At 44.8% G+C, this 16,736-nt stretch overlaps 1 protein-coding gene across 1 annotated transcript; it reads left to right on the forward strand.

Moving 5' to 3' along the window:
• The first annotated feature begins 108 nt into the window (after nt 1-108).
• Nucleotides 109-15,862, forward strand: klf15 (Kruppel like factor 15). The gene is made up of 3 exons (XM_006800216.3): nt 109-291; nt 2,269-3,730; nt 14,154-15,862. Exons 2-3 carry the CDS (start codon nt 2,484-2,486, stop codon nt 14,320-14,322), a joined length of 1,416 nt encoding a protein of 471 aa, XP_006800279.1. The 5' UTR covers nt 109-291; nt 2,269-2,483; the 3' UTR covers nt 14,323-15,862.
• The last annotated feature ends 874 nt before the right edge of the window (nt 15,863-16,736 follow it).

Below are 16,736 nucleotides of genomic sequence, written 5' to 3' on the forward strand. Positions count from 1 at the left end.
GACAACCCGCCTCCATCCCTGCAAAAACCAACCAATGAGACTACAGAGCGGGGACGAGCCTTCAGCGACATCCTCTCGTTTCTCACTACGCCGAGGCTGTAAGGTACCCTGGCAGTCATGTGACGGCTCCATAGTACAACTCAGTCAGCACTCAGTCCAGTCTGAACTCTTCCTCTGCTGCTGCTGCATGGAGAACCTCAAGGGCAAACTGTGGCTCGACGAATGCAACGGATAAAACAGATCCTCCTCGCGTATTTTGCTCTGGAATTATATTCTGGTTGCGCGATCGAGGTAAGATCGGAGTTTTTCTCTTTTTTTCCCCCCCAGGTCTCAGAGCGTGCAGGACGCGTTTCCCTTCCGTGCCATATGCTGCAGCAGCAGGCAGGATGAAAACATGTTTACGTTGAGAGCGGAGACGCGTGCCTACTCATGCGTAATGCGCCGCAGAGAGGGACACTCGGGAAAAACAAAGCACACAGATCTATACGGAGGACTTTCAGGGTTCACAGTTTAATCAGTTTGACACCAGAGTGTAAGTGAATGGAATCTGAATGAGTTTTGCTGCCCCATTTTCAGCTGCGCCTCTGAGTCACTGCTGTCTGAAACCCGATGGCGTGGAAGAGTTAATGGTTACACGTGCCAATATAATTATTAAGCAAGTACAAATAAGGAGAAAAAACCCTCAGCCATGATTACAATTTTAACCTATGATTACAAAATATAGCCTTGAAATGTTGCACGTAAGGCGACAACATTTTGTGAATATAAATGCAACAACTTAAATCTAAAAGAATCATTTTAGATGTGACTGATTTACTGATCCTTTATCGTCCCGTAAACACGCCGAACAGGTGATTTACGCATTCAGAGGAGGAACCCACGCTGCTCCTGGCTGCCCCCTGCGGTGTTTCAGGATAATGTTTTTTTCTCTCTCTCTCTCCCCCCCCCCCCCCCCCCCTCCCTCTCTCTCTCGCTGGTCCGGGTTCATCCTCGTTCATTCAGACCATACAGGGGCCCCTAAAAAGGGAGGGCAAATAGTGGAGGCAGGGAGAGGGGAAGAGAGTATGACCGACGCTCCTCGTTCCAGGAAAATGGCCTATTTATGAAGACTACACTAGCACATTGTAAAACTATGATCATGTGAACTCATACTGCTACCACTCTGATCTGGACACATGTAAAGAAAGTACAGCCAGCTGACTTGTAAACATAGATCAGATACAGAAACCAGCCTCAGTTAAGGTATGTCATTGAACCATAGCTCTGTTAAGATATTATGAGAGAGATCTGTTCCTGTAAACAGCATATTGATGGTTAGACATAAAAGAACCTGAACTTAAGCAATGTTTAAAAATTCAAATATTTACATGTTTAAAATGGTAAAAGCCTTAAATTGGGAAAAATAAAAAATAAAGATCTTGTGATTGTGTGAATAACACGAAAGATGTTGAAGCAGAGATTCAGGCAGATAAAGTCCAAACCTTTGTGACTAGTTTAAACATTAAAAGATCAGGGCCTCCAAAGTTGGCTGAGATTTGACGCTTTTTTTAAAACAGATTTTGAAACAAATGTTGTAAGTACAGTGTTGCTATCAAAGGTCATAGCACACTACTTCAAATCCAGCTGCAGTTTTCGGTGAACTGCAGGGATCATTTACATTTACACAAATTTTGTGTGGTAGAAAAATAAACTAATAATACGTAACATCCTTTAACGCTTGCACACTGGCATAGAAAATTGGGCTCCTCTATTAGTGTATGTGGATTATTGACAAAATATGGGTGTTTTAAATGGTTATAGCCAATGTACATATCGAGACAACACAGGGAGAACACTAACTTAGTAGTTAAGCCCTCCAACATTACTTTTTGTCAATTCATCTTTTCAAAAGAAACCAAACAAACCCAAAGAAGTTAGCAGAACTAAAAAAAAGGCTTATTAGTTTATGAACTCATCAGAACTCTTTCAGAGTCAAAAATGAGCCTCAGTGTTTTTCATACACTTGTTGTTTCTGCACTCAGACCTAATAAAATGAATCATTTTAAGAAGGTAACACAATTAATTGGAATGCAGCATTGATACAGTTTAGGGACTTCTTTAACAATGAAGACAGGGACACACTGTGTATACATATATTTGTTTGCACTTTTTGTTTGTTTATATATAATGGTATGATAATGGTATGCTTTCAGGCTTTGTCAAATGTGCAGCAGCTGCTTGTGGCATGGAGATTAACCGACTTCTCATTATCTCTGTTTATTCTTTTAGACATACTGTTTCCTGTCCGGAGACCTTGGATTGCGAGCTTCTCTCTCCAGCGCTAACACCAGGTGTTTTTGGTATCTCATCCGTGAGAAGTGTGGCTTTTGTGACCTGGGTATATTTGGTCTTCTCCACCAGCAGAAGGAATAATTCTCTTGCAAGTCATCCCTAAACACAGAGTCTGAGTCCAGAAAGAGACAGTGGTTTGGCAGTATCCAGGGATGGTAGATAACTTCCTTGTGAGTGAAGACACTTTTCTTCTTTACAGCGGTGCTCCACTGGCCTGCCAGCAATCTGACATGGTCAAGGACTTGGGCTCCTACCAGGTTATGCCGTCACCATTTTCGGAGGAGGACCTGAGCGACTCATCCAGTCCTCGTTCCTGCTCCAGCCCCGACTCCCAGGTGCTGAGCTCCAGCTATGGTAGCAGCTCTAGTGCTGAAAGTCAGGACAGTATACTGGACCACCTGCTGTCTCAGGCCTCCTTAGGGAGTGCCAACAGCGTTACCACAGAATCCGTGGATCCTATGCCATTATCCACTTTCTTGTGGGATTCACGGAAAGACGAGCCGTTCAAACGTGAGCAAGTAAAGGAGGAAAATTTTGACTTCCTCACCTGGACCCATGGTGAGCTAAAAGAACAGCTTGTAGGGTGTTTCCAGCCCACGCTGGAAGAGATAGAAGAATTCCTGGAGGAGAACATGGACGTGGTGACAATGAAACAGGAGATCCGAGAGGATTGCCCAGAGTTGGGAGTAACGCAGGAGTCTTTTGGTCTAGAAGTTGGCCTGGAGTGGTGCGTAGAGGCCTCGGCTGAGCCTAAAGTAGAGCCAGAGGCAAAGTATTCTGACCAAACTGTTCCCACTGTCGGCACTGCAGGTCTGGTGGCTGTTGCGTCGAGTGACACCAAAACCACAAGAGTTAACCCCACACAGGAATCCAGCACAGGGGCCAAGAAGGAATCCACTAACAAACCTTCATCTTCAGACAGTGACACAAATGGTAATGGGATGCCGGTCGTTCTGCAAATCCAGCCTCTACAGATCAAGCAGGAGCCTACAGTGCCACCACTTACTCCAGCAGCCCATCCCCCACAGCCTGCCCCGGCCTCAGACATCAAAATTGCACAGCTACTGGTCAACATCCAAGGTCAAACCTTTGCCCTTGTGCCCCACATCCTGCCCTCCCCCAGCCTTAACGTCTCCTCAAAGTTCGTACGAATCGCTCCAGTCCCAATTGCAGCCAAACCTCTTGGGCTCGGGGACAGCTCTACTAGCCAGGCGTCAGGAATCCTTGTTGGCGGACAAAAATTCCAGAAGAACACAGTGGCGGATCTCATCAAAATGCACAAATGCTCTTTTCCTGGCTGCACCAAGATGTACACCAAGAGCAGCCACCTGAAGGCCCACCTGAGGAGGCACACAGGGGAGAAGCCTTTTGCCTGCAACTGGCAGGGCTGCGGATGGAGGTGGGTGCTCTTACATATAAACATAGTATGTTTAGTATGTAGATTCAAAGATTGACTCATATATACGAGTGATTAAGTGTAACCTGTGTAAAGGTTTGTTTGTTAACAGAGCAATAACAGCAGGCTGTAGCAGGCATCTGCATAATTTCATTACTGGCCTAGCTGCAGTAATTCTTTGTCAGTCGGACATATCCCTGTTCATCAAGTGTGGTGCAGAGTCCACGTAACTTAAACCCCCAAAATCCACAATCTAATATTAGTGTTTTAGGTTTAGACAAAAATTAAAAGGGGCATTTCTTAAAAAGGAGATTATGTTACATTTCACATTCAATCTAATTCAGTTTGGTACTACACTTTTTCCCTTAATAGATTCTCCACATGTGGTATTCCAGACCAGGAAGAAATTATATTCAAACCCAAAACACAGACAAGCAGCCCTGCAACATGAATGTCACTATTTGTAACCAAGTAGATTACCATGGAAGCGAGCACTTGTTGTATTTCTGAAATCTCAGGAAAACGGCACAGCAGTGAGACAGGCCACTCACAGTTAGCCAGGAAGATGTAACAGTGAAGCAAAAGATGCCATCCTGTGGTTTTTTCCTTTTCACTAACCCATTAAGCTGAAGAGCTCTGCCGTGCAGTCTAGCAAGTGCTAATTGGAGTGATGTGAGGTGGTGGCAACACAATTACACAATGTCATCTCGTCTGGCAGTGAGATATCCAATGGGTAAGAATAACCATGGTGTCTTTTTTCTGTGGATGTAAACTAAATCTGTCACAGTGCATGTGGACTGGAGTCACATGGTCACAACATGGATGCCTCCTGTTGAGACCTGACAGCTGTGCAGTTGCCGGGGCAGCATGAGTGTTTGTGTGTGTTTGTGTTTTTTTTAGAATAAAACAGCAAGAGTTAATTTAGAACCTGCAGTGTTTAATGGCAGAGGAAGAAGGTGGATGTCTTCATCAGTAGGCAATTACTTTGCTAATTAAAGTAAAGTGTCTTTTTGCTTTCATTAATGTGGAAGTCTGTTTGTGTGAATGTGACGGTTTGACTGCTGTTCAGAGTTAGCAGAGCTAAGCTGGCCTGTTTCCTGAGGACATCAGGTGGGGTGTTCAGGCTGACCTTAAGCTAGTGAAGAGTACAACACTGACTTTATGTCCCATGAATAAAATGAACTTCTTGTACTTTTTAAGTACAAAAAGGACCCAGAACGGATGGAAAACAGACATGTTTTAACTTAAAAAAATAGTTCTGCCACTATCTTGAAAAGCTTTTCCTTAAACGTTGATAGTGAATAACATATTCTTGCCTATCTATCTATCTATCTATCTCTATCTCTCTATATCTATCTATCTATCTATATCTATCTATCTATCTATATCTATCTCTATCTATCTATCTCTATCTCTCTATCTATCTATATCTATCTCTATCTGTCTATCTCTATCTATCTATCTATCTATCTATCTCTATATCTCTCTCTCTATCTATCTATCTATCTCTATCTCTCTATCTATCTATCTATATCTATCTATCTATCTATCTATCTATCTATCTATCTATCTATCTATCTATCTATCTATCTCTATCTCTATCTCTCTATCTATCTATCTCTATCTCTCTATCTATCTATCTCTATCTCTCTATCTATCTATATCTATCTCTATCTCTCTATCTCTCTCTCTATCTATCTATCTCTATCTCTCTATCTAGCTCTATCTATCTCTATCTCTCTATCTCTATCTCTCTATCTATCTATCTCTCTATCTATCTCTATCTATATATCTATCTCTCTATCTCTATCTCTCTATCTATATCTCTCTATCTATCTATCTCTATCTCTCTCTCTATCTCTCTATCTATCTATCTATCTATCTATCTATCTATCTCTCTCTCTCTCTCTCTATCTATCTATTGTCTGTCTTTAGGCAAAACGGACTTTTTAATATTTTTAGAAAAGTATTGGAAGTGGAAGTTTCCACTAATGATGACGCAGATTCTTTATGACCATGTAGCCACAACTACAGCCAATTTAGAGTCACCAGTTAACCCAATATGTGTGTCTTTGTATTGTGGGACTACGATTTCCTGGAGAAAAGCCACACAGACAAAGAGAACCCACACAAACTCAGAGTGTTTTGAGTGCTGTACTCACCACAGTGTAGTCCCAAGTAACACTCCAGTGGAACAGCTTCTGTGGTGTAGCCATATGATAACAACACATAAAAGAGGTTGTGGTCATTTCACATATTTCTGTCAGATCAGGTTGATGTCATATTGACTTTGGACTGAATTGAAAATCTGCACTTTGGATTTGTTAAAATGTGTTTGAATTAGATGACATGTTTTCAAATATGTAATTTTTACAAATCCAAAATATCTTTTCCAGTAAGGATTTCCCAGGAAAAGATTTAAAAAGCATGTTGACCATGTAGAACACTGACGCTAGACTGAACTTACAGCCGGTGACGATAAACAAAAACTGGCTAAAATATTTGGACGGGTCAGAAGCAGAGCCTCTTCAAAGTTGGTCATAACGTCTTTTGCCTTTGAATATGAAATGAACAGTAAATAAAAAATACTTCAACCAGTGTGTTTTTACATGATTTGACTTACAAGAACCAGTCTTTCAAGAGATAACATGCAGTCACTCATAAACTCAAAGCATGCAGGTTGCAGGCAATAAATAATATCTCCTAAAAGCTTTGTGTTGTGGTGTTCCCAACCTGGCAACATGCCACCAGGCATGTACCCTACAGCGGGACTGCTGTGTCCTGATACATGAGCTGCAGAAATTTGTGCAGTAGTAATCCAGGCAGTGTGTCCCAGCTAACAAAGGGCTCTTGTCTGTACACAAAAGGCAGGATCTAGTTAGGATGAAAGTGTGTGTGTGTGTGTGTGTGTGTGTGTTTCAGAGAAAAAAAGAGAAAACCAGTGTGTGTGAAACCCACTGTATGTGTTGGGATAAATGAGGGGGCCTCCCAAAGGGGGAGGGGGGGCAAGTTGGGAAAATTATTAAAGTAGCTGCTGATTGAGTCGAGACGCAAAGATTTTAAGAGAAAAACGGGGAAAAAAATGTTGCTTATACTGTTAGCTTAACTGTTGTCAAGACGGTGGGAGAAAAAACGAGTTTTGCACACAGTCACTTGAAGGGAGCAGCAGTGAGGAAGTGAACAAAGACAAAGTGTTGAATAGTTACCATGACTGTGGGTTAGGAACGTCCAGGCTGCACACTGCATGAAAGGGAAGAGCGGGTATCAGGCAGGGTTCCTCATATGGACTAGGAGGAACAGGAGAACGGTTAAAAGAACAAATGAATGCAGTACAGTGTATAACACATCACTCTACATATAACTGTGTTTACAGTGTAAAGAGTTCAGATAAGGTTCACCCTTAGATCTCCCTGTTTTTCCATCCATCCATCTTCATCCGCTTTATCCGGGGCCGGGTCGCGGGGGCAGCAGCCTAAGCAAAGAGGCCCAGACCTCCCTCTCCCCAGCCACCTCCTCCAGCTCATCCGGGGGAACACCAAGGCGTTCCCAGGCCAGCCGAGAGATATAATCTCTCCAGCGTGTCCTGGGTCTGCCCCGGGGCCTCCTCCCGGTGGGACATGCCTGGAACACCTCACCCAGGAGGCGCCCAGGGGGCATCCTTACCAGATGCCCAAACCACCTCAGCTGGCTCCTTTCGATGTGGAGAAGCAGCGGCTCTACTCTGAGCCCCTCCCGGATGGCCGAACTTCTCACCCTATCTCTAAGGGAGATGCCAGCCACCCTTCGGAGGAAGCTCATTTCCGCCGCTTGTATCCGCGATCTCGTCCTTTCGGTCACTACCCACAGCTCGTGGCCATAGGTGAGGGTAGGGACGTAGATCGACCGGTAAATTGAGAGCTTCGCTTTTACACTCAGCTCCCTCTTCACCACGACGGACCGGTGCAGCGTCTGCATTACTGCAGCTGCAGCCCCAATCCGTCTGTCGATCTCCGGCTCCCTTCTCCCATCACTCGCGAACAAGACCCCGAGGTACTTGAACTCCTCCACTTGGGGCAGGACCTCATCCCCGACCCGGAGTGGGCACTCCACCCTTTTCCGGCTGAGAACCATGGCCTCAGATTTGGAGGTGCTGATCCTCATTCCCGCTGCTTCACACTCGGCTGCGAACCGCTCCAGTGCGAGCTGGAGGCCCTCACCCGATGAAGCCAACAGAACCACATCATCCGCAAAAATCAGAGATGAGATCCTGAGGCTACCAAAGCGAAAGCCCTCCGCCACTTGGCTGCGCCTAGAAATCCTGTCCATAAAAATTATGAACAGAACCGGTGACAAAGGGCAGCCCTGGCGGAGCCCATCACCCACCGGGAACGAGTCCGACTTATTGCCGGCAATGCGAACCAAGCTCTTGCAACGGTTGTATAGGGATCGAATGGCCCGTAGCAATGGGCCAGACACCCCATACTCCCGCAACACCTCCCACAGGACACCCCGAGGGACACGGTCGAATGCCTTCTCCAAGTCCACAAAACACATGTAGACTGGTTGGGCAAACTCCCATGCACCCTCAAGTATCCTCGAGAGGATGAAGAGCTGGTCCAGTGTTCCGCGACCAGGACGAAAACCGCATTGTTCCTCCTGCATCAGAGGTTCGACTAGCGGACGAACTCTCCTTTCCAGCACCCTGGCATAGACTTTCCCGGGGAGGCTGAGGAGTGTGATCCCCCTGTAGTTGGAACACACCCTCCGGTCCCCCTTCTTAAAGATGGGGACCACCACCCCGGTCTGCCAATCCACGGGTACTGCCCCTGATCTCCACGCAACATTGCAGAGGCGTGTCAGCCAGGACAGCCCTACAACGTCCAGAGCCTTCAGGAACTCGGGGCGGACCTCATCAACACCAGGGGCTCTGCCACCAAGGAGTTGTTTAACTGCCTCAGTGACCTCGCCCCCAGAAATTGGCGGGTCATTCCCCTCATCCCCAGACTCTGCTTCCTCCTTGGAAGACGCGTCAGTGGGATTAAGGAGGTCCTCGAAGTATTCCTTCCACCGCCTGACAATTTTCTCAGTCGACGTCAGCAGCGCTCCGCCAGCACTATACACAGTGCAGGTAGAGCACCGCTTTCCCCTCCTGAGACGCCTGACGGTTTGCCAGAACCTCTTCGAGGCAGTCCGAAAGTCTTTTTCCATGGCCTCTCCGAACTCCTCCCACACCCGAGTTTTTGCTTCAGCCACTGCCCGAGCCGCATTCCGCTTGGCCTGTCGATACCTGTCGGCTGCCTCCGGAGTCCCACAGGCTAACCAAGCCCGATAGGACTCCTTCTTCAGCCTGGTGGCTCCCTTCACCTCTGGTGTCCACCATTTGGTTCGGGGATTACCACCACGGCAGGCACCAACCACCTTGCGGCCGCAGCTCAATGCAGCAGCTTCGGCAATGGAGGCGCTGAACATGGTCCATTCGGACTCAATGTCCCCCGCCTCCCTCGGAATGCTGTTGAAGCTCTGCCGGAGGTGTGCGTTGAAGATCTCGCGGACTGGGGCCTCTGCTAGTCGTTCCCAGCACACCCTCACTACGCGTTTAGGTGCACCAGGTCTGTCCAGCGTCCTCCCCCGCCACCTGATCCAACTCACCACCAGGTGGTGATCAGTTGACAGCTCAGCCCCTCTCTTTACCCGAGTGTCCAGAACATATGGTCGCAGGTCTGGTGATACGATTACAAAATCGATCATCGACCTACGGCCTAGAGCGTCCTGGTGCCACGTGCACTTATGGACACTCTTATGTTCGAACAAGGTGTTCGTTATGGCCAAACTGTGATTAGCACAGAAGTCCAATAACAAAGCACCGCTCGGGTTCAGATCAGGGAGGCCGTTCCTCCCAATCACGCCCCTCCAGGTCTCGCTGTCGTTACCCACGTGAGCATTGAAGTCTCCCAGCAGGACAACAGAGTCTCCAGGTGGAGCACCTTCCAGCACCCCCCCCAGGGACTCTAAGAAGGCTGGGTACTCCGAACTGCCACTCGGCGCATAAGCGCAGATGACAGTCAGGACCCGTTCCCTGACCCTAAGGCGCAGGGAACAAACCCTCTCGTCCACCGGGAAAAACCCCAACGTACCGGCAGCAAGCCGAGGGGATATTAGAATACCCACCCCAGCCCGCCGCCTCTCACCAGGGGCAACTCCAGACTGAGACAGAGTCCAGCCCCTCTCCAGGAGACTGGTTCCAGAGCCCAAGCCGTGCGTAGAGGTGAGCCCGACTATATCTAGCCGGTACCTCTCAACCTCACGCACTAACTCAGGCTCCTTCCCCACCAGAGAGGTGACATTCCATGTCCCTATTGCCAGTCTTGGCAGCCGGGGGTCAGTCCGCTAGGGCCTCCGCTCCTGGCCGCCACCCGGCACACAATGCACCCGACCCCTATGGCGCCTCCTGCGGGTGGTGGGCCTGCGGGAGGATGGGCCCATGTCTCCACATGTCTCTCCCTGTTTTTGTAACGCAAAAACTGTGAACTGTAAAACCAAATTGCAAACAAGAGACTTCAAAGGTAACATCTGCTGGTTTCTTAAACTAGTGTAGCTCAAATGCACCCAACCCGAACTCTCTTAAAAGGATCGTGGAGACCTGGTGAGGAGGTAAAGTAAGTTATTAGTAGGCCGTGATGTCATCTTAACATGCCTCTGTTTACCCCTGCATTCATGAATATGCTTCAAAACAAGTGATGTCAGACAAGCAGTGCATAATTTTATCTCATTGGCTGAGAAGGGTTTTGTAAAGTGAGCTGTGAGATTTGATTCAAAATAAAAGAAAGTTTTGTGATCTGGAACCTGATTAACAACACAAAGCTCCAAAAGCTTGGGTCAGCCACAGACACAGCTGTTCAGTACAGTGTGTGCCAGGCAGGGGTTTGGCATTAACTGGCATTAAAATACTGATTCCTAACACGGGGCCAGAAACGAAGACATAATACAGAAATTCTCTTTACGAGAAGGATCCAGGTGTCTGTTTTCTGGCTGAGTTGGACAATAGAATGATTTTTCCCAAAGTTATTTGTGTTCTTTTCAATTTGAGTCAGTGCTGCAGGAACATAGTTGGATAAACACTTGGCTGGATACTGTGCAGCCCTCTAATTCAAGGTTAGAAGGAAACAGACTGTAGAGGGCTGCTTTTAATTGTTTCCCTTTCTCACAGATGTCTTAACCCAATCTTTTATTTCTTTCTACTGCAGTTTAGTTCAAGTGTGACAAATATAGATGTTGTTTGCTCAAAAGAAGAGTAACTACAAGCTGAAATAAAACCAAAGTTCATTGCAGGCAAAAAAAAAATGGACACAACATTAGAAATCCTGTCACTGTTTCTCTGACGCTCTCTCACAGAGCAACAGATCCGAACCAGATGTTGGAATGTCGGAGCGATAGTGTTTCATCTATGCACGCCATGTAAAACTGTTTGCTGATCAGATTTGGGTGCACGTGGTTTATTGGAAGATATTATATGATAAAATTAGATTCAGACTTTGGGCTCTGTTCGTGTATCAAATATCATCCACACACCCGCCCTGCGATGAAGACACTGTCTGCCACTACACTAGGGATTACTCGTGCCTTGATTGTGAAATCATGAGGCAATGCTGATATTTTAACCCTAAACTTAACTTTGTCTTGTTGGAATATCTGATTTTGAGCTAGTACAGTAGTCAGTGTGTTCAACTTTGAAAATCATTTTTATTTCTGTGTAAGGCACGTGGTTAGTCGTGGTTTAGAGGTTCGGATTGGTTATATTCATCTTATTCTTTGTCACTGCTAGAATAACTTTGCATGACTGCACCTGTCATTCCTTTTAAGACAACCGATTGGCTGCTCCGAACAAACAGCAGGTGCTTGGGCCTTCTGTGCCATAGCTGTTTTCCTGAGAGTACATTTTTAGGGATATGTCAGTGAGATCCTACAGATCCAAGTGTAGAAAGCTGAACAAAGTGTGTATTCTGAGCTTTTTGTCCACTAAGATTAAGCCACATGTAGCTCTGTTTAAATCGAGCTAACAATGTCAGGCTAGACGAAATATATCAGCTGCAGTACACATTTTTTTTCATTCATAACATGAGAGGTAATTTTAATACAGTCTGGTGTTTATATGCACTGAATTATTTAAAATAAAACAGTGTGAAATCCACTAAGGCAGTGGTTCTTAACCTGGGTTCGATCGAACCCTAGGGGTTCGGTGAGTCGGTCTCAGGGGTTCGCCGTGACATGCACGGCTCATTTTGTGCACCAGTAAAAAACATATCTATGTCTTGAATTTGAAAAAGATCATATTTTGTCTTTCACTAAAGAGGGGTTCAGTGAATGCACATATGAAACTGGTGGGGTTCGGTACCTCCAACAAGGTTAAGAACCACTGCACTAAGGTGATGAATATATGGATGTTTCTTCCTCCGGCAGCTATCTTATCTCTTTGGCAACTATTTTTTTGCACTATCCCCAACCCAGAGAACCAGTTCAGCCTAGACCCTGTACCACTTCTGGAAAGCATGGTAGCATACGTCCAAAGGCATTTACATACACTCCAGCCAAAGTAACCTTATGCTCTTCATTTTATGTGTTGTTTTTACCTTGGAAGTCAGATGTCGATGCTGGGAGTGATCGCATACACAAGTTGACTATGTTCTAGCTGAAAAAAGTATATTTGATTGAGCACACTTAATTCATAAACTAAACTCCAGATATAACGATGGCAAAAAACAAAAAAGTTTGAACATTACAGAGAAGATAAGTATCTATACACCGTCTATCCTACACATAGAGTTTGAGTTTTGCTGTAAGTCTACTGGTCTCTGTCGGGGACTCTGCAGACACTTCTGGTCAGTAACTAGTCACAGTGTGGACTTTATCTACTTGTTTCAAAGAGTTTTTATTGGCTAGATGCTGTGGTTGGGCTTGGAAGGGTTTCATTGGCAGGGTCCAGTTTTTAAACTGCTGTCAGGTGTTGCATGCAATCTAACTTACATGTGTGCAGCATCATTTTTAAGCTCTAAGCTTCTTGTGCCTGCCAAGGATAGAGGGTAGATTGCATTTTAGTCTCGCTTTTTAAATGTTGCTCCTTAATTATAGGGCGCAATTGTACCAATTCATCATGCTGTCAAGTCACCAGAGTAACATCTGGCAGGCAGAGCCCAGCTGGGGACAGTCAGTTTCAGAGAACTAGGGTGCTGGGAAGAAACCCTGGAGCTGACTCCAGACAAGTTTTTGTTTGTCCAAATGAGTAAGAAGGAAATGAGTTGAAGCATCAGCATTTGAAGCATTCTTGCTTGTGACCAGATAATGATGCAGTTTCAGTAAAAATCTTGGGATTGGCAAGAACAAGTTTCTAGCTAAGGTTGTTTTCAGAAGTACAAGGTAAGAGACAAGGGCGTTATATATATATTTTAAATTTCATGCCTTGAAATATCCATGCTCATGCAGGGATATTTATGTTGTGTGCCTTGCAAGTGTTTCTTTTTGTTCAGAGCTGCCGAGCATACCGAGCTCCATTAAAAAGAGAAAAACGGGTCTGGGTGAATTATGCAACTAGGTTGACAAAAGCGAGGCCGGATTTTCCTGAAACCACACGCAGCTGAAACAAACCCATACACAGACCTGGACAGACTGTCCTGGTCTTTTGACAACAAACATATTTTGTGATTTTTTTTTACTGTCAAAGACAACAGGCCCATTCATTTAGAGCTGAACAATCACTCATTGTTTTTTAACCCTCTCAGGCTCAAATTAAACTTTTTGTTGCTAATGCACAACCAAGTCCTGCAGTGGTACTTCTGAGTAAAAAAACCTCATAAAATATGTATGTGGGGTAATCAGGTTGTTAGTTTTTAACTGTTGCAAATCGTCAACGCCTGCTTCGAGATGGTTAAGAGTCAGCTCCCACTGGAGCTAACTGGACAAACCAATTGAGGCAGGTTTGTCAGGTTGGTCCTCAGTCTTATTCAGCTGCCTCGTGGTCTTAATCATATCCCACAGCAGGTGGAGAGCAGTTTTCTGAGGCTGCAGAGTAGAATAAGGCTGCCAGCTGCTGTCCAAGACTGTGCTGAAATCTGTTCACGGGAGGAGGAACTTACTGAGAAGGAAACTGATTTCTGTTCTGTTATTCATTGTCACAAAATATATATTGTGTTACTTTACTGATCTCCTTTTATACACCCTGCACTCACATGATAGTGCACTATATACATGCAAGTTCACTGCACACAAGTGCAATCTAATTTTGTAGGAAACAAGCCACACCTGTAAAGCAAAGTAGTGCAAAATTGTTCGAGACATTTCCAGACAGTTAACAAAAGTGAAGTCTAAGGTCACCAGATTTGTGACCTGTGCACGCGCCGCCACCTCTCTCGGTTCGCCTTTGTTGAATTCTGAAACATTTCTGTTCTTCTTTCAGGTTCTCACGTTCAGATGAGCTGTCGCGTCACCGGCGGTCCCATTCGGGGGTTAAGCCCTACCAGTGTCCTGTATGTGAGAAGAAATTCGCCCGCAGTGACCATCTGTCAAAACACATCAAAGTCCACCGTTTTCCACGAAGCAGTCGGACAGTCCGCTCAGCAAACTGATGCTCCACCTGCTGAGATTACTGGGATCACTGGGAATCCTTGGAACACCCTCATACTATATCAGTACTTTTAAAAATTATTTTTTCCCCCTTTTTTTTGTCGCGTCATCAGCAAGTCATCTGGAATATGTGAGTTGAAGCAAACCTCACTTGGCTGGGATTGCTCTAAGTTATTGTAAGAAACCAACACACTTACCATCCTGTCTGTAATCAGCTGAAGGTTGATGTCGGTGCTTTGGTCGGTTGTGCACTGTTCTTATCACCTGCCTGAGAAGAAAATAAGATAAGCTTATTTCGGTTCACTCTGGATTATGTGATACGTTTGGTTATAGCCTTGCATTTCCATTCTAACTGGATACAGGAGCTGCCGTTTATTTTCCTGAAAGCTGCTAATGTCTCAGACGTGTTAAATTTATGCAAGAAGTGAAACTCACTTGGATCCTCATCAGCTACTACCCGAGTCGTAGTTACTTTTCCTTGGGTCCAGAGAGCTTTCTCTCAAGGTTTTGTCCTGTTGTTGTTGCTGCCTTGCACCACTGTTAATTGACTAAGAAGGGTGGATAACTTTCTATTCAGCTTGTGTCTGAAACACAATGAGGGAACTGTTTCACTGACGTGGACATGAACTACTGATTGCATAACAAAAGGAAATAGAACACGATAAGCTATCAGGACTCCTCTTACTTTTTACAGGAACTTTGTAAACTGATGTAAAGAGGAGAGCTAAAAAGTGACAAACTCAAAGGTTAAGTGCACAGCGATTGTTAAAACTGGCCTTCTGATCAGTGTTAAATGTTATTTGTTGAATTTTAAGCCGTCATGTCTACCTGCTTCCTGGTCTTCTGTTTGTATCATTGTTTAAGCCTTACTGTAACAAAAACAAAATCGTTGTTGGAGCGTGACATTGTTCTGGAAATCAAGCTTCTCATTGCGATGTGCTGTTTGACTGTTCACAACAGGGCCCTGAACTAAAATCGTTGCCTACATCTGCTACTTTTACCTGATCTATTACTTTGCTGATGACACAATTTCTGCTTTATCTGTTACTCGAAACGCCCCGACGGCCTTCCACCTCAGCCAGCACGTATCTTACCTTGAGGGGATGAATGAATTCCCACACACATGGTGCTGAGCTGCCATGAGCTGGAGAATGTGGTGGCAACGTCCCCAAATTTTTGAATGTTTTTATTTCTCTCGAACATTATTTGCTGTGTGTACAACAGCGACTATGCCGTCCATGTATAATTCATGTGTGTATAGTGACAACATGCAGGGGTACACAACATTGTACATCATTCCTTTTATTCAATTTTGAATTTTTAATGCTTGTGTCAGCACAGGCGTTTTATCGCATCCTATGAATGTATGTAAATATACAGGCGCGTACATCGCTGCATCCAGGAAACACACAGAGACTATTCTGATGATTTATAGTTTTCAACCCTAAATGTGTACATAACATTTCAGTACATATGGATATATTATATATTTTTCCTTTGTTCTATCCAAGATGCATTTACAAATAAAAGTGAAAAGAATCAGTCGTGTATTGTTGTTGTTTTTGCTGTGTTTATTACTTCAGGAGAGAACGGTGCTATTTCTGCAAACACACACATCCAGGTAAATAAACTAATTGTAAAACTGAAACTGAGATGAAAATTCAGGACGGATTCTTTTCCAAGTTTCCTGTCCTACATCTAAATCTGTGACTTCAATGCCTTACTTCATAAGTATACCCCCAAAGCATTATGGGAAGTGTAAGGCAGAGGTAAATTTCATCTTATTCTTGCAAGTCAATAAAAAGATACAAATATATTTTAATACTTTTTCTATATTCTTTGTATATTTCTGGTGACTCGTTTAGCTGTTCCTTCTAACCGTACTGAACCAGTGGTGACATACACCTGGCCGTGTTGGCAGTGTTGGGGAGTAACGGAATACATGTACCGCCGTTACGTATTTAAAATACAAAATATGAGTAACTGTATTCCGTTACAGTTACCGTTTAAAAAGGTGGTATTTAGAATACAGTTACTTTGTTGAAATAAATGGATTACACGGCGGTACTTCCCTGTTTCATATTGTGGCGGGTCAGGACTGTTCGGGTTTTGTTTGACAGCTACGTTCTGTTGTTCCAGGCGGCAGCGTTACGGTTGCCATAGTTACAGGGTGACGCTCTCTCTCTGCGTGTTTCCTGGGTGAGAGAGGCCTTTTTGTTGTTGTTGTTGTGCTAAGCTAATAGGCAGAATGCTACTGGCTCTAAAGAATGTAGCATCATGGGCAGTGTAGTCCGTGCTGCAGGGAGAATGGACTGCCATACCCGTTATGTGTCTGTGAGCGAGGGAGGGAGAAAAAGGAAAAGTACGAGCTGTCATCGAGCAAAAACGGGAGCTGGAAGCATGTAAATATAATAAT

The sequence above is a fragment of the Neolamprologus brichardi genome, chromosome 5 (genome assembly GCF_056152115.1).
Source record: "Neolamprologus brichardi isolate AB-2024 chromosome 5, ASM5615211v1, whole genome shotgun sequence".
NCBI classification, from domain to species: domain Eukaryota; kingdom Metazoa; phylum Chordata; class Actinopteri; order Cichliformes; family Cichlidae; genus Neolamprologus; species Neolamprologus brichardi.

Bases quoted from the DNA above. Each gene is read 5' to 3' on its own strand.
- klf15 (XM_006800216.3), top strand. From the start codon at position 2,484: ATGGTAGATAACTTCCTTGTGAGTGAAGACACTTTTCTTCTTTACAGC. The intron at 3,731-14,153 runs GTGGGTGCTCTT...TTCTTCTTTCAG, and splicing joins TGGCAGGGCTGCGGATGGAG to GTTCTCACGTTCAGATGAGC.